The sequence below is a fragment of the Taurulus bubalis genome, assembly GCF_910589615.1.
Source record: "Taurulus bubalis genome assembly, chromosome: 8".
In the NCBI taxonomy this organism is placed as follows: domain Eukaryota; kingdom Metazoa; phylum Chordata; class Actinopteri; order Perciformes; family Cottidae; genus Taurulus; species Taurulus bubalis.
This window is the reverse complement of record NC_136596.1, coordinates 14,607,938-14,626,336: the sequence shown is the minus strand read 5'-3', so window position 1 is coordinate 14,626,336 and position 18,399 is coordinate 14,607,938. Positions and strand designations below refer to the sequence as shown.

At 44.7% G+C, this 18,399-nt stretch overlaps 1 protein-coding gene across 1 annotated transcript; it reads left to right on the top strand.

Moving 5' to 3' along the window:
- Positions 1 to 5,043: 5,043 nt before the first annotated feature.
- LOC306740660 (E3 ubiquitin-protein ligase NEURL3-like) lies at positions 5,044 to 7,734 on the top strand (the record flags this gene model as incomplete). The annotated part of the gene is made up of 4 exons (XM_079222889.1): positions 5,044 to 5,074; positions 6,297 to 6,809; positions 6,956 to 7,117; positions 7,238 to 7,734. The coding sequence occupies 4 exons, from the start codon at positions 5,044 to 5,046 to the stop codon at positions 7,408 to 7,410; spliced, it is 879 nt and encodes a 292-aa protein (XP_079079015.1). The 3' UTR covers positions 7,411 to 7,734.
- Between the last annotated feature and the right edge of the window lie 10,665 nt (positions 7,735 to 18,399).

The following is an 18,399-nucleotide window of genomic DNA, read 5'->3' as shown; positions in this document are numbered from 1 at the left end:
TATGATGGGGTCTAATTGGCACAAGACTCATATTTCCTCGGCTATTGTGCACTCTATGTCAAATAGATTATTGATTTACTCTTTAATCCTTTTAAGATGATAGTTTAGATTAAAGTGTTGAATCTTGCCTGTCTCCTCCAATGAATCGCCACCTTAACGTGGTGGAGGAGTTTGAGTGGCTCAGTGATCCTGGGAGCTATGTTGTCCGGGGCGTCAGCCCCTGGTAGGGTCTCCCAAGGCAAACAGGTCTCGGGGGAGAGCCCAGACTAAGAGCGGTTCAAAAAACCCTGATGATGTACGGCCCACGGAATGAAGCTACCTCGCCCGGACAAGGGAAACCGGGGCACCCTCCCGGAGCCAGACCCGGGAGGGGAGCTCGACGGCGAGCGTCTGGTGGCCGGGCTTTCACCCATGGGGCCCGGTCGGGCTCAGCCCGAAAAAAGATCATGGACCAGCAACCCTGTGGACTCACCACCCGCGGGGGGAAGCATCGGGGTCGGGTGCTATGCAGACCGGGCGGCGGGCCAGGCAGGAGACCTGGGCGAGCCGATCGCCGGCAGCATAGACTAGCTCTAGGGACGTGGAACGTCACCTCGCTAGCGGGGAAAGAGCCGGAGCTGGTGCGGGAGGTGGAGCGGTACTAGCTAGATTTAGTTGGGCTCACCTCCACGCACAGCATGGGCTCTGGAACCAAGCTCCTGGAGAAGGGTTGGACTTTGTCCTTTTCTGGAGTTGCCCAGGGTGAGAGGCGCCGGGCGGGAGTGGGGATACTCACGAGCCCCCGGCTGAGCGCTGCTATGTTGGAGTTTTCCCCGGAGAACGAGAGGGTCGCCTCCCTGCGCCTACGGGTTGCAGGGAGTAAAGCTCTGACTTTTGTCTGTGCTTATGCACCGAACAGCAGTTCGGAGTATCCGGCCTTCTTGGAGTCGGTGGGAGGGGTCCTGGAAAGGGCGCCGCCTGCCGACTCCATAGTTCTCCTGGGAGACTTCAACGCTCACGTGGGCAATGACAGAGAAACCTGGCGGGGCGTGATTGGGAGGAACGGCTTGCCCGATCTGAACCCGAATGGTGTTTTGTTGTTGGACTTCTGTGCTAGCCACAGTTTGTCCATAACGAACACCATGTTCGAGCATAAGGTGGCTCATAAGTGTACCTGGTACCAGAACACCATAGGCCGGAGATCAATGATCGACTTTGTAGTCGTATCATCTGGTCTGCGGCCGTATGTCTTGGACACTCGGGTGAAGAGAGGAGCAGAGCTGTCAACTGATCACCACCTGGTGGTGAGTTGGATCAGATGGCGGGGGAGTCGGCTAGAAAGACCTGGCAAGCCCAAACGTGTAGTGAGGGTGAACTGGGAACGTCTGGCGGAGGATCCTGTCCGGGAGGTCTTCAACTCCCACCTCCGGAAGAACTTCTCACAAATCCCGAGGGAGGCTGGGGACATGGAACCCGAGTGGACCATGTTCAAAGCCTCTATTGTGGACGCGGCTGCTCGGAGCTGTGGCCAGAAGGTCATCGGTGCCTGTCGTGGCGGCAACCCAAGAACCCGGTGGTGGACACCGGGGGTGAGGGAAGCCGTCAAACTGAAGAAGGAGGCCTTTCGGGCCTGGCTGGCCCAGGGGTCTCCTGAAGCAGCTGACGGGTACCGGCAGGCCAGAAGGGCTGCAGCTGCGATGGTCGCGGATGCTAAAACTCGGGCATGGGAGGAGTTCGGGGAGGCCATGGAGAAGGACTTTCAGTTGGCCTCAAGGAAGTTCTGGCAAACCATCCGACGGCTCAGGAAGGGAAAGCAGGGCCTACCCCAGGCTGTTCTCAGCGGGGGGGGGGGGGGAACTGCTGACCCGGACTGGGGACATCGTCGGGCGGTGGAAAGAGCACTTTGAGGAACTCCTAAACCCGGCTAACATGTCCCCCGGAGAGGGGGCAGCGCCGGAAGTCTTTGGGGTGGTTTCTCCCATATCCCTGGCAGAGGTCGCTAAGGTAGTCAAAAAGCTCCTTGGTGGCAAGGCGCCAGGGGTGGATGAGATCCGCCCTGAGATGCTGAAAGCGCTGGACATTGTTGGGCTGTCTTGGTTGACACGCCTTTTCAGTGTCGCATGGGGGTCGGGAACAGTGCCCATGGACTGGCAGACCGGGGTGGTGGTTCCCATCTTCAAGAAGGGGGACCGGAGAGTGTGCTCAAACTATCGTGGCATCACACTGCTCAGCCTCCCGGGAAAAGCTTATGCCAGGGTGCTGGAAGGGAGGCTCCGACCGCTTGTCGAACCTCAGATTCAAGACGAGCAGTGCGGATTCTGTCCCGGTCGTGGAACAGTGGACCAGCTCTTTACCCTTGCAAGACTACTGGAGGGGTCCTGGGAGTTTGCCCAACCAGTCTACATGTGCTTTGTGGACTTGGAGAAGGCTTTCGACCGGGTCCCTCGGGGGTTTTTGTGGGGGGTGCTGCGGGAGTATGGGGTGCCGGACCCGTTGGCACGGGCTATCCGGTCTTTGTACGCCTGCAGTAGGAGCTGTGTTCGTATCCTCGGTAGTAAGTCAGACACGTTCCCGGTGGGTGTTGGCCTCCGCCAGGGCTGCCCTTTATCACCGGTCCTGTTCGTGACCTTCATGGACAGGATATCTAGGCGCAGCCAGGGGGCGGAGAGGATCCGGTTCGGGAGTCTCGGGATCGCCTCTCTGCTGTTCGCGGATGATGTGGTCCTGTTTGCCTCCTCGGATTGTGACCTCCAGCATTCACTGGGGCGTTTTGCAGCCGAGTGTGAAGCGGCAGGGATGAGAGTTAGCGCCTCCAAATCTGAGGCCATGGTGCTCTGCCGGAAACCGGTGGATTGCTCCCTCCAGGTGGGGACAAACTGCCTACCCCAAGCGAAGGAGTTCAAGTATCTCGGGGTCTTGTTCACGAGTGAGGGTAAGGTGGAGCGGGAGATCGACAGACGGATCGGTGCGGCTGCAGCAATAAAACAGGCGCTGTACCGGTCCGTCCTGGTGAAGAGGGAGCTGAGCCGGAAGGCGAAGCTCTCCATTTACTGGTCGGTCTATGTTCCAACCCTCACCTATGGTCACGAACTCTGGGTCGTGACCGAAAGAACGAGATCTCGAATACAAGCGGCCGAAATGAGCTTCCTCCGCAGGGTGGCCGGGCTCACCCTTAGAGATAGGGTAAGGAGCTCGGACATCAGGAGGGAGCTTGGAGTCGAGTCGCTGCTCCTTCGTGTCGAAAGGAGTCAGCTGAGGTGGTTCGGGCATCTAGTCAGGATGCCTCCTGGACGCCTCCCATTAGAGGTTTTCCAGGCACGTCCAACTGGTAGGAGACCCCGGGGAAGACCAAGGACACGCTGGAGGGATTATATCTCCCGGCTGGCCTTGGAACGCCTCGGGATCCCCCAGAATGAGCTGGAAAGTGTTGCGGGTGAGAGGGAAGCCTGGGTCGGCCTGCTGAACCTGCTGCCACCGCGACCCGACCCCGGATAAGCGGCTGATAATGGATGGATGGATGGATCTTGCCTGTTTGATATACAGATTATTTTTGCAGATGCAATCTCCCCGATGGGGTTCAAATATTATCTCTGATGCAAACACAGGGTTTGTCTTCTATTTAACGTGACCCTCATGGTTTTGTTTGTTAAAGGTATGCATTCCAGTAATGCATTTTGTTAACAGGTGCGCAGCCAGCTTCTATGTTCATGAGACGTAAACAAGTTTCAGTCCAGGATGCATGTGTCACATATTGTTTTGCAAATATAATCTACATGATTGGCAAAACAAGTATGAGAAGAAGGAGGGGAAGTTTGATACAAACGGAAGCATTTATTTAAATTACATTACTTTGCTAATGTGTTGGCGGTAATTCTGCGATGCTTTATTATTCAATTCAATACCATGAAAGGATACATTGTTCAGAGGCTACTATAATAAATCACAACACAGTGTAAATATTCCACTTGTATTATTAATATGTATGGATAATGTGTCTATGATAAATATAGATTAAGTGCCATTTTAGATTTTTCAGCTTAAATTTGGGATAAAATCACATTTTGAGTGTAATTTTGATGATATTTTATGCTTTGACACTATTTCTACAGCTGGATGGCATTTCTTTGACTTTGGCGACATCTGTCTTTATTCATGGTAAAATATAAACTCCACACAGTTCATTTCAGGCCCACTAGGAGACAGTGTGGTACTACTTATTATGTGAATGTCCACTTCAAAACAAAGATGATATTTTTGGCAAAGTTCATCTTGTTCACTGTTTTTTGGAAACAGGGTTTGGATTTTATTGTTGACACAACAACGAAGGATCCATTCACTAAAATTAGATACATTATCAAACCAGGGATGGAATACAAATTGCAACTGCTATTTGTTTCTTTCCAAATCTATTAATAGCTTGTTTTTCTCAGGTAAATTGCAGGTACATTTCCAAACTGTGGTTCCTCTCTGACTCCTCCTTCTTAACTTTCCATGTGATGCAGGGGATGTTTGTGTTTTGAAGACTTGCATGCCGCGTTTTAAAAGGCAGCCAACACTCCCGCTTCATGACAATGACACAAAGATAGAGACGAGAGCACATCTTCTAAGACACAAAGCAAAGTCCTGTCAAGATGGTGAATGAGAGTGACAACAGAGTATCTGCTAAATAAAATGTAGGCAACACCGTATTAATAAAAAGGTGTGCATTTCTTATTGTATATAAACATCTGCTTGACATGGGAGCGACGAGTTCAGGAAATCTTGTTGTCGATGATTTTTGTATTTCTGCACTAAAGGAAACTGATTTAATCAGACACAAAAATCCCTAACTTGTTTATGTCCTGCACGCCCTCATTGTCCTGCTATCATTAGCAGGTGAATTTCCAAACTGTGGTTCCTCACTGACTCCTCCTTCTTAACTTTCCATGTGATGCGGGGATATTTGTGTTTTGAAGACTTGCATGCCGCGTTTTAAAAGGCAGCCAACACTCCCGCTTCATGACAATTACACGAAGATACAGACAAGAGCACATCTTCTAAGACACAAAGCAAAGTCCTGTCAAGATGGTGAACGAGAGTGACAACGGGACCTCTGGTGAGATATTTATTCTTGTTTTTTACAGTGACTTAATATGCAATGTACAATACTGCTTTCAATGTCAATATGATCCTCTCTTATAAACATACTTTGTCAAGTTGCATTTTAGAAGTCAAAATTAATATGAAGCCAGTTTTTATTACAATACTAAGATACTAATACTGAAAATAAGTACATAGTAAGTCATTCACAATTATTCATATTATTGACACAAATGTTGGTGAAAATGATTCTTTATAGCTCTTATTACTATTTGTATGACAAAAAATGTATATTACTTTAATATAAAAATAGTTACACGGTTCAGGTTTATTTAATACGTATCTGTGCATCATGAAAACATCCCTATTTTCCGATTTTTTCAAGAGGCTACTGAAAGTCACAACTCGTCCATTCAAGCGATTGTTACTGTTAAACATGGGATGAGGTGAGATCCAAAACAGGAGCACGTTGATAAAGGCTGTAAAACAGATGACTAGGAAACGAGGAAGAAGACTTGAAAAAGCCACACGTGTGAATCAAGGATCTATATCCTGTGCTGTAAAGTGTGACATAATGGAGATGATACTAAGGATGACTAGAAACTACATGATTTACTGGAAATGCTCAGCGGTGAATGAAAGGCTTTACTGCAGTAAACTGCTTCTATGCGTTAATTATATACTCCTCCTTTGTCAAATTGAAACTGAATTATGATTGGAATGGATACAGTGTTTACCTCCAAGTATTCAAATTAATGACACACCTTTATCTTACATGAAAGCATGTGTGTGTTTCTTTCACAATTACTTTTTTTCAATTTGATAGTCTCATAATCTCATTTAGAATAAACTTTATCACTGAACCAACGTGAATGATTAACAAACATCCTGTTAGAATATATTGGCATTGAGATCATAATGTTATCTCAATGATAAAGATACGGTGTCATGGTGTTAAGAAATTATTTTTTATTATGAAAGTGTTTTATCAAATAAAGTCACTTAAGAGGAAAAGCCTCCATGCTGTTGTTCACTTCTTACAATCCAGAATTAGCGTATTGTTTATTGTTTACTGCCCTGCATTCAGGTAGAAACTGCAACATTCCCCAGCTTGTTGTCACACACATAGCTGTGATTACAGTGCAGATGTAATCTACATGATTGGAAATAACCAAACAATAATAAGCCAACCTGGGTCGCACATCAAGATTAATAACCGTGTTTTTGCTCCTTTGCAGTTGTTGGGTCAGAGACGTCACACAAATGTGGCCGGTCCTGCCTCGGTCCTTTGACCTTCCACCCTCTGGCTGTGGGAGCCAAGGTCAGTCTGAGCCACGGGTGTCGACTGGCAGAGAGGACGGGGACCACGTTCAAGAACGGCCTGGTGTTCAGCAGCCGCCCGGTAAAGATCCAGGAGAGGATTCGTCTGAGGGTTGAGAAAGATTCGTTCGGATGGTCAGGAGCTCTGCGCGTGGGCTTCACCAACGTGCCGCCCTCGGACAGATCTCTGCCCCTGCCCGTCATGGCCATCCCCAACCTCACTAACGTCCAAGGGCACTGGGCGGCCCCAGTGCAGGAATCCCACTGCCAAGCAGGTTCAGAGCTGGAGTTCTGGCTCTCCGTTAGAGGCTGCGTATTCGTCACAAGCCCCGACATCAAGCAGCACACGGTACTGACAGGAGTGGATCTCAGCCAGCCGCTATGGGCCATGATAGACATCTACGGACAGACAAGCGCCATTTCCCTCCTGGGTATGTTTACTATTATATAACAATGGTGGATTGTTTGCTTTGCCATCGTTTTTTCTTGTTGTTATTTCTTCCACATGTCTTGACAAGGCCAAGTTAATGTTTAATTGTTATTAAAATATAACATTATTTATTATTCTTTGCTGCAGGCTCAAAGAAAAGGAAGCTGTTTCAGACCAGACGGTCCTGTCCTGCACCTGAATACCTGACCTCACTTGATGCTGACAAACACAACAGTTTGATTCCTGTCTCAAGCCTCCATGAAAACAGTGATGAATGCATCTCCTTTGTTGACATGAAATTCCCAGCAGGTAAGAAAGATTCCTTTCAACCAAATGTTCCCAGATCTCAGTGTTTTGCTCCTTTTTAACCAGACAGAACCTATCCCTGATGTCAGTCTTGTAATTGTGATTCCTTTGGTTTGATTGCAGGTAGAGGCAGCGTAAAGGACTGTGTGGTGTGCATGGAAAAACAGGCCAGAGTCACTTTGCCTTGCGGCCACCAGTGTTTATGTAACCTGTGCGCCTCAAAAGTCTTGCGGCAATTTGGCACCTGCCCGCTGTGCCGATACAAGATCAGCGCTCCCTCACTAGATGGTATTTGAGGTGTGTCTTTGTGCACTAAACGCCAAGACAGCAGGCAGGAAAGCTGCTGAGTGACTGTGGCAAAGAAAACTCTCTGAGCAGCAACGTCATGTTGCCCGGTAGCTGCACCGATCGAACCGAGCCGGGATCCTTTGGCACATGTCATTCAACTCCATCGTCCGTCATTCGCAAATGTTGTACAGCATGTGTGTAAAGTGAGATGTACTGAGATGTTGAGGTGAACATATGAGCTCGTCATGTGAAAGAATGTGGGAAACGTTACTGCACTTATTGTGATTGTTAAATATGAATAAGGCAAGCATGTGACCTTTTGGTGAAGACAATGAATGACACATAATGATTTGCAGTCAGATCAGCACAAGCAACTGTAATGTAATGTACAGTCACAGCACAAGGTATTTTGCCTTGCTGAAGTTGTAAATATTGAACTCTATTTTTATAAAAAGAAAATTAATACTATTTATATTTTTATAATATTTGACTGTCAAAATATGATTCTATCAATAAAATGTATCTATCCCAAAATTGTCTTTTCTATTCTTATTTTCAAACTTGTTTTGATATGTATCATACAATGTGTGTGTGCGATACAAATTCCTAAATGTTCTGTGTCTATGAGCTTTACATTGATATAACTGTTAACTGCTATGTAATGAGATTTTCATTAAAGAGAACATTTGATAAAACAAGTTGACCTTGAGTACAGATTGTTTTGTCAAGAATGAACTGTCAAGCTCAAAGTAAGAGCATGTTGTCAGATAAAGGCACATTATTCGTGTTGCAAAGAATGGTTTGTAAAAACATGTGCACGTTACAGATAGACCGCTGTTGAAACTACAGTCACTAATTATTGCTCAGGTTGCAACAGAAGCCTTAACAAAGATTAAAATATGAGTTAAGCAATAAAAAAAACGTCTCCACACTTATTATTTGCATAAAGTATGTAGCATATCTTCAATAGGTTCCTCAAATGTGAAAGTGCAACGAGCTGTCAAGTTTCATTATTACTTGTTACACCCGCAAAATCGTTATAAGCCGATTGAAATAAAAGATATTAAAGGTCATGTGTTTGAATTTGACCTTGAGAATCAAACACAACTGATACTGTTTTTCTTTTCTTCCGTTCATGTTTTGTGTTTTCTTTGCCAGTCACCTGACCTCCTGCTCACCTGTTGGCTCTCCCTTGATTGCTCTGTCTCTTCACATACCAGCCGGCTCCTTTGTGTATTGTGTTTTGTGCTTTGTCTTCATTTTGTGTGGGACTTTCTATTTGTGTTTCCTGCTCGCCTTTTTGGACTTGAAATCTGTAAGCCATGTTCAACAAATGATTGAATTATTTCTGCTACCTCCTCAAGTGGAATCAGTGTTTGGGTCCTTCCCCTGTGGCCTCCTTTCCAAAATGACCGATGGTGCAAGAAATCAGCACCATCAGCACTAAATGTGTAGTTAACTAATGAAACTGAGCAAAAGTTCAATCAGAAAGACCAGATTCTTCACATGTATTTTCCTTCTCAATCAGCTCATTGAGGGAGTACACTCTTCAGTTACACCTGATGTTTGCCACAATATCATGTGCTTGCTGTCAAATTTGGAAACTGTGCTTTTCTTTTTTGCTGGTAGTTATTATTTCAGTCTCAGATTGACACAATCCTCCTCCACCACATTCTCCTTGGGTCTTAACTCAACCAGTCTTCCCAGTTGGAGATTCTGAGCTCATCAGAAGTTTCACTTCACATCACATCCAGATCTTCAGCATTGCTTTTCACCCCTTCAATACCACCAGTGTCTAGACTGACTCCATTAGGGGGAATATTTATGTACAGCTCATGGCATCACTTTCCATTTAAAACATTCATCTCAGAATGAGAAGCGATAATTTATGATTTACGCAATATTGTAAACTAATTTCCATTTGCAGTCCTAATATTTATGTTATGATGGGGTCTAATTGGCACAAGACTCATATTTCCTCGGCTATTGTGCACTCTATGTCAAATAGATTATTGATTTACTCTTTAATCCTTTTAAGATGATAGTTTAGGTTAAAGTGTTGAATCTTGCCTGTTTGATATACAGATTATTTTGCAGATGCAATCTCCCCGATGGGGTTCAAATATTATCTCTGATGCAAACACAAGGTTTGTCTTCTATTTAACGTGACCCTCATGGTTTTGTTTGTTAAAGGTATGCATTCCAGTAATGCATTTTGTTAACAGGTGCGCAGCCAGCTTCTATGTTCATGAGACGTAAACAAGTTTCAGTCCAGGATTCATGTGTCACATATTGTTTTGCAAATATAATCTACATGATTGGCAAAACAAGTATGAGAAGAAGGAGGGGAAGTCACATTTTTATACAAACGGAAGCATTTCTTTAAATTACATTACTTTGCTAGTGTGTTGGCGGTAATTCTGCAATGCATTTATTATTCAATTCAATACCATGAAATGATGCATTGTTCTTAGGCTACTATAATGCATCATAACACAGTGTACATATTCCACTCTCTATAATAAACGTGAATTAAGTGCGATTTTAGATTTTTCTGTTTAAATTTGGGATAAAATCACATTTTGAGTGTGATTTTGATGATATTGTGGGTTTTGACACTATTTCTACAGCTGGATGGCATTTCTTTGACTTTAGCGACATCTGCCTTTATTCATGGTAAAATATAAACTCCACACAGTTCATTTCAGGCCCACTAGGAGGCAGTGTGGTACTGCTTATTATGTGAATGTCCACTTCAAAACAAAGATGATATTTTTGGCAAAGTTTATCTTGTTCACTGCTTTTTGGAAACAGGGTTTGGATTTTATTGTTGACACAACAACAAAGGATCCATTCACTAAAATTAGATACATTATCAAACCAGGGATGCAATACAAATTGCAACTGCTAATTGTTTCTTTCCAAATCTATTTACAGCTTGTTTTTTCATCTGGACAGTGATTCCCCTGAAAGTAATTCACGGTGACACTGTGGAGTGTGACGTGGTCATCTCTTGGGTCCAACGTGGAGTTGGACTCCAGAGAAATAGAGTGTGACCTTTGGTTGCTGATCTTGCAGTCAACCTGTTAAATATTTATCTTGGATGGCAGAACTGAGACTTCTGCTTCTCAGGAATCCAGCAGGCGTCTGCAGACCAATATCTCAAGACAAGGAAATATGGGGGTGGGAACAGAAAGATAAACCTCTCAGGAGTTTAACAGATGCTTTACACTCTAGTTACAGAATATACAACTGATCTTCTGATGACACTGTGGACTTTATAAGGAAAGCGGTAGCGCTACTTCTCTTGGCTTTGCTGCAAGGCTTTCCTCATACTGGGTGAGTAGGTCTGCTGCTGGAACAGAACATGGAAACACTGAGACTTTTCTGAGGCCCACAGCTGTTTGTGTGTGTGCGTGGGCCTCCACATAAGTGTGTCTGCATCTGTGCTTAGACATCCCCTTATAAATACTCTTTCTTGAATGCAAAAATGGATCTTGCAAAGTGTCAGGTGGGCAATAGAACCACCTGGATCTCACAGAAAATACCTGCAACTGTCTTTTGTGTCTGATCTGTGAATAGACCATGCTATTATAATATGCGTGTCACTCAGGCCTTTTTATTGAGATGGCGATGGAAATCGCCTCCTCTTCCCTTGCATGTAAAACACTGGAGGGCGGTGCCACTGCGCCTGTGCCTGTTTGGGAATCTCTATTATTTCCAGCTGTGGATGGAAACTATTACTGAGTGCCTTCTCCCTGATGAGCTTTAAAGTGCATGCTCACACACAGACACACACATACGCACGCCCACGGACGCTCAGTCAAACATTCAGGCCCACGCTGAATCATTCACCAAAGATAAAAGACACCCTGTTGGCCTGAGAAAGAGTGGAGAAAAAAGGGAGGGAGAGAGAGAGTAGAGCTACAGTGATTCCCTCCTTCTTTTTCATTCACTTCCTCTCTCACTCTGCACTGAGGAGACCTCACTGCTCAGCCTGCACTCGCCTGTAAGTACTGTATAACTTGTGCTGCCACTTCTCAAGAGTTAGTATGTTATGGGAGGGAATATTCACAATTCAAGAGAGGAGTATTTTTTGTTCTATCATGTGATTGACTTGGTAGTTTAGGTGTGGTGTTTACATTCTCATTGGAAAGGAAGCTCCCTCTGACTCAGAGACGAGCATCATTGTGTTTTCCTTTATCGATGGAAACCACTGAAACAAACAAGATAGGCGTGTTTACCTTTGCTCTGTAAATGTTGTGACAGGGTTTTTTTGTTGAGCAGTTGAGCACTTCTATGGAAAAGGGCGGATATGAGAAGGACTTTACTACAGCAGATGTCAATCTTTTACTGTCTGTGGTTTAGAAGATCATCAGACCTCGGTCCAAAAGCTGCCTCCTGTAGTGATTTTAGTTGTTGTTTTGGTCGAAAACATTTTAGTGTGTCAATATTTCCCTGTTAGAAATGTACTCAATGATTCTTTTATTCACCAAACTTCTCAAAAAGAGATTTCCGACTATACCGGAGATTGTTTGTCTTCAACAGCCAGCAGTGTGACCCAGAGACCTGGCACATGCACGGTTCAAAAGAATTTAGTTTACCGCTCAAATAAAACATGTTCCTAGAGACATTCAGCACGTGCTACGTCAGAGCACAACCTGTGGTATGAAGAAAACTGAACGATGTCCAGACCTCCTTATCTGTCCTGCATTGTTATGTTGATGCTTGTTTACCTGGAGACTCGCCTCTTTCACTCCAGTTTTATCTTCATTGGATGATAACTCTCTTACAGACTTGCTGTCTCTTGTTTATTCAGAGTAGAGTGATAGTTTCTGATTATGTAACAGATTGATGTCATGGTTTATTCACTCGCTGGAATCTTTGGCTGTCAGGCTTTTTAATGAGCTTCTGTAGTAACATACTGGCACATACCACTCAGTGTAAAAAGACAATGGTTGGTCTTTACAGCACAGTAACGGTCTGCTGAAAGCCATGTATCTCAGATGGACGAAGGTGAAACATCATGCCTCTGCCTTCCCGTTCTGACAATGGTTCTCTGGGAGCTGGCATTGGTGAAGCCTTGTTTGTTTAGAAGAGAGACAGAGACAAAGTGAACAAGCATCCAGTGTGGGTAGAGGTGTCAGGTCCCAGGCCAAGGCTGCAATCGCCTCTTGCGTGATTACCTCATTTAGCTGCAGAGTGACAGGGTGTCAGATGGGATCACAGCGGGGTGAGAATCTGCTCCGGCAGGACACAGATTACGAGGGGAGTCTCCACCTGAAGCCTACATTGCCCAGCTCGCCCCTCAAGTTCAACGGCTCAAGCAAAAACAACCCTGTTCTTAGGACATGCTCTGTAAATGGATATCTGCCCTGAGTTTCGTTCTACCAGGCCAGACCACTGAATTATTAAAAAAGAGCTGGGTCCTTCAATTTCAAGTTGGAACTGGCCTCCACACAGAGAGACATAATCCATGTCCTGTTTAGTTTATTGCTGTAAACCAAAGTGTATTTGAGCAAGAAAGCTGATTGTGTTTGTTAGCAGGTGACTGGATCTCTCACCTTGTAACTCAGTCTACCTGCTGCAGACTCAGCGCCAAAGAAAGCCTGTCAGCACGTAGGTTTCAAGTTTTGCACTGTTAGTGTTCATTGGCAGGAACTGCAGGCAAACTGGAATTCCTGGTCTTATTTGGGCAATTATTGTGTGCAAGAGCAACAGTTAAAACAACTGTTGCTCTTGAACAACCATCCTGCTGGAATGTGAATGCTAACCTACGTCTCTGTGCAGATACTGCATCACCTAATTTAAACATCTTTTAGTCTCTAGTCAATCTTGACATCCATCCAACTGTATATGATGTAGTGTGTGTGTGTGTGTGTGTGTGTGTGTGTGTGTGTGTGTGTGTGTGTGTGTGTGTGCGTGTGTGTGTGTGTGTGTGTGTGTGTGTGTGTGTGTGTGAGTGAGAGAGAGAGAGAGAGAGAGAGAGAGAGAGAGATCATGGGAGAAAAGTCAACAGGATTGTCAGTGCTGGACTCTATGGCGTGCAGAGTAATGACTGATACACTTCCAGAGCTCCTGGAACAAGAGCTCCTATTCTCCCTTCATGCCAGAGATCTGGCCTTTGCACTCACACACACATAAAACACACACACACACAATAGCAGAGGGAGGAATGGGAGAGACAAAGTTAGGAGGGGGTGTCGTGGAGTCACTGGGCGATGGAGGTGATGAACTATTTGCTTTCCCCTTTGGTTAACCCTGCGCTGGGAAATATCACCTCATCACAACAATAGGGCTGCTCCACTGAGGGAGGTGACCCCCGAACTGACAAGCCAAGAGCAGAGGGTGGCTTTTGAACAGGGGCCGAAGTGGGTTGCTATGGCAATGCCTGTCAACCGGGAAGTCCTCCTCAAGCCAGGCAGAGCAAAGGCTGGGAGAGAGAGCGAGAGAGAGAGAAAGAGAGAAAGAGAGAGAGAGAGAGAGAGAGAGAGAGAGAGAGAGAGAGAGTGTGTGTCCTGGTTAGTCTCATTAGTGAGAGAGAGAACAAGCAGGGAGGGTCTGCAGCGTGGTTCACGGTCGGACAGTAAGAGCTGTGAGTTCACTTGTTGGTGCCACTTTTAAGGTGAGTACACTCTTTCCCATGGAAGCACACAACATTGAGACTGTAGAACCTTGTGTCTTTTGAAGGTTGAGTAACCTGTCTGACTGCTCAGGGCTGCTCCACAGGCTTAGTGCTGCAGACCTGCACCTGAAAACAAGTTGACCCATGTGATGTGTGTAGTTTTGATGTTGAAACCTGTGGGAGTTAACTGACTGAGCTTTTTGGCAAGTAGAGGCAAAAGCAGCTGTGAGTTACAGCCGGAGCACAGAGGAAGAGAAAAGGCACCGTGGGCAGTGTTTCCCAACATGGCATCCCTCATTGCTTTGCAGGCAAAGCTCCAGAGAGTAAAAGGAAATAATTTGCTTTCCCATCCTGCTGCAGATTTGAAGCCTAATGGCCTGAAATCAGGACCATCCAGTCATCATCACTGGTGGCTCCCCTTACTGTCAGGATGATTTGCACAGCCGGCTCTGATTCCCTTTGTGATATTACTGAGGGTCTAGCTGCTAGTCCTCATATCCACAGGCTGCACACAGCTTAGAAGATGCAAAATGACAGGCATGAGGATTTGTGAGATTTTTCAGTACTTAGCGTGATTTGAGTGTGTATTTTCTCATGCTTTGTCTGACACATTGTATTACGGTTTCACTTGAACACAATCCAACCAAATATGGACTTATCTTGAATGACACAAAGTGTGTTTGTTGTAAGGACAAATCTGATAAACTTCAGCTCAGCTTCTGCGAGAGAGGGTTTTATTTATTGCTTCGCAGCTCCTCCTGGGAACACATCGCCTCTCCATTGACAAGAAGCACACATACTGACTCCTCCTGTTGACTGGAGGAGCACCATACAAGGATGTGAAATACTTCCCTACTGATAAATGTCTGTATCCCCCAATAACTACATATCATAAACTTGCGGCTCCAGGACCTTGTAAGGGCCGCACATCTGCTACGTTGTAGAAGGGCATTTGCGTGATCAACCTCAGAGGACCTCTAACATCTCTCCAACATAACTGCAGAGTGACTCATTTAATTTGTTTAGAAGTAAATGCCCCCTTTATTTATTCTGCAAATGTGCTTGTGATTACCTTCTCACCTCTTTTTAAGGCAGGATTTCTTCTGGTTTTACGACCCTGTGATGCAACTTGTTGCGCTGAAGTGACATTGTGTATGTGTTCAGACTCTACTCCTCTGTCGTTCTGTGGTCACTAAATATCAAGGAAATAACACTTGAATATTGTACGACCAGAGTGTTTAAGGTCCATTTTAATGCAGGTCAGAGCTCAGCCAAACAAAATGACCACCTTCAGCAAATATTGAGCCGGTGTCCTTCATGTATGTGAGTAGTACTTAGAGCGTTCATGTGCAGCAGTTCCCACCTTATGGAGTCAATGATTAACTCTGCATTTCTCCTCACTAACCTGCTCACAGAAGCAGAGTACAACCCTAGTGCTTCTGAATGGACATCGAATGAGGAGTGACAGTTTTATTTGTTTTTTTTAAGTCCCAAGACTTTCAGTCATTGTCCCTGCTCATTACTGACACATTCTCCACCGTCACTGAAGATTTATGGAGAACGTGATTTGCCCTCTGACCACAAATCATTACTTTCCTGATGGTGTGCCAACAGATTGCAGAAGTTCACAGGTCAACGTTGTGACAGTTATTCATTAGGTGTGGTCACCTTGACAGCCTTGTTCTTAGTGAGAACAACGCCAAAAGCTCTGTGTGTTGAGGAGGAGGTCGTCGTAGGTCAGTATCTTCTCAAAAAGACCCAGTTGCATCCTTCTATGGAAGAAAGAGAACATTATAAGACAGACTTTTGATGACTAATGATTGTTGAGGAATACTGACCTCCCAGCAGGTTCACTTGTCATCCGTTGCTGTGACACTGAATGATAACTGTAGAGTGAATGTTTTTTTTTCTTTCACAAATTCTTAGAATTTACCAATTTCTTTTCTGCACCATTGCATTAATGTTGTGTTGCTTTTCCCAGCTGTGGAAACCTCCTATCGTGATTCACAGGAATCAGGGGTGTGGTGAAGTTCACTGACCTTGTAGCTGCTGAGTAGGTCTGTTCTGGCTCAGCAACTTCACATAGTAGTCTGGTTCCTCATCCGCTCCTTATGGGTAAAAGAAGAAGGAAAAACAAAACCTCACTCATGTAACTTTTATTTTCTGTTTATTTTGTATATACTGCAACACAAATGACTGATTTGACTATGTTGTGAAGCTGTTAGACTTCTGTGTTGTAGAACAGTTCTAGAGTTTAACATCTGGCACAGTGCGTCTTCAAGACCGGAGGAGTTTCCTGGGGGACAGAGGCAGAGATATTCATACTAAAATCCCCTGATTTAAATTTTATATGTCCTTAGTAGAATCCAACAAAATATACTCTGCAGTAAGATGGAAATATAAAATGCTGGACATCATCTCCTTCTCAGCTGAGAAGCACATGGACCTTTTATGGCTCAGTTTTTCCTTCCATCCCAGAACGGATCCTGTGGTGATAATGGACCTCTCACTTAGCAGGGGTTCAACTAATACCTGCCATAAAGTTTACACATCTCAGAAAGATGCCATCAACACAGTCACAGACCACCAGTTTGAAAAACTGTAGCCATGTGAAAGCTTGCAGCTGCCTCTGCTGTTGAGTCTCAGTAATTATGTAAGAATGCATTGGGTGTTCAGAGCAAACCCAGGGAGAGCCAGACTTAAGGGACAGGGATTTGCTAGATATCGACACGGATTTGTCCTTATTAGGTAGGATTGGGTTTAGTGCTCTGGATGGGGGACGCATGCACTGTTGGAGGATTTCCCTGTTTGATTCAACTCCACAGAGAAATGAAACACAGAGACATTGTTATGACATGAGCTTACTCATCAGGACGTGACGTCGATGAAGCTGGGCTTCTCAGTCTGTTGGGCCTCTGAGTGAATTGAGCTCACATGTCAACTTTTTAGTAGTCTAGGAAAAAACAAAAGTAGCACATAATACAAATAATATTTAGGCAAATTAATATTTTATAAGAACAACAAATCTGCCGAAGAGATGCTATTGTGTTGAATTATGGGAAATATAGGATCCATTGAAGTCAGAATAATTCTGTCTCTGCTCCTTTCTTTTTTACCTTTTTTATTCTTAGGTATAGGTACCTGCCTCGTGTGACTCCCCCACCGTTAAGGCAGTGCATGTAATTCAATTCTGCATTTTGTGAATATATTTGTAGTTTTCAAGTAACAGCAACAATTATGAAATGCATGGGTATGGAAAAATGCAGCTGTCTTGAAAAAGGAGCTAAATGTGTGGAAACTGTACTGATTAAAAAAATGCCAATGAATTGCTCATCTAGTTTGTCAGTGGGCCTTTAAAGTGCATGGCAGCCTGCTGTGAAGAGATCTGGTGTAAATAAGAACCAGCATGTCAAACACATTGTAAATGAGATTACTTAAGCCATTTCTTGTAAATGTAGCTTGTTTGCAGTGTTGCCTGTGGGTAGACGGATAATCGCCTGGCTGAGATTGCTTTGGCCAATGAGAAGTAATCTGTCATGCCTGTGCAGTAATGGTATTGTTGTAGACACAATCCTCTGGTTGCAATTTTTTCCGTTATGTAAGGCAGTTTACTGGGAGATGATGACTCAGATAGAGTGACATCATTGTCTGGAAACTGGAGCATTGATTCTATCAGTGTATGCGCTCTGTGCTATGTCCTAACCATGTGTGCGCATAGTTTTCTTGGAATTGACCACAAGGATTATAGACTCTAATGCTCAACTGCAAATGCCACATGGAAAAGTCATTTGTGCAAATTGTGTTGGGCAGCTCTCAGCCAGTAGTAGTCTGGCCCACAATCGGTCATTACTTTCTTTCCAAACTACACAGCTATAGTTTGCATCAGAAAAGGGAAAATAGCCTTATATTAACCCCAGTGTTTGTTTACAATCTGTCTTGTTTCCCCCCAAGATAAGACAAGAAAAGATAAGTTTTGACCACAGTTCAAGTGCACAAAGACTTAGAATCACCAAACAACCTTGTTTCTGCAGAGGGTATGCAGGGCTGTACATGGCTGTGGTTTCTATGCCGACAATGTTATTATGGGCCATTTAGCCACTGTAGATGAGAGGTGCCTGCCGCATACAGGAGCGGAAATGGCTTTCCTCTCATTCCCCCATGCCTTTGATGTTGAAACAGCAGGGCCTAATCAGTTTTTCTGAGGTGTAATTGATTGGTTTCCACTTTCAGTAGCCAACCTTCTCCATCAGCCAGCCCCTCAAGTCCAGATTATTACGGCATTGTATGACTGGGAAGAGTGAAGCAGGCCTGTGAGTCACATTCGTTTTTCATTGGGTTTTTCCTTCGTAAAAAAAAGTGTGTGACGCTAACT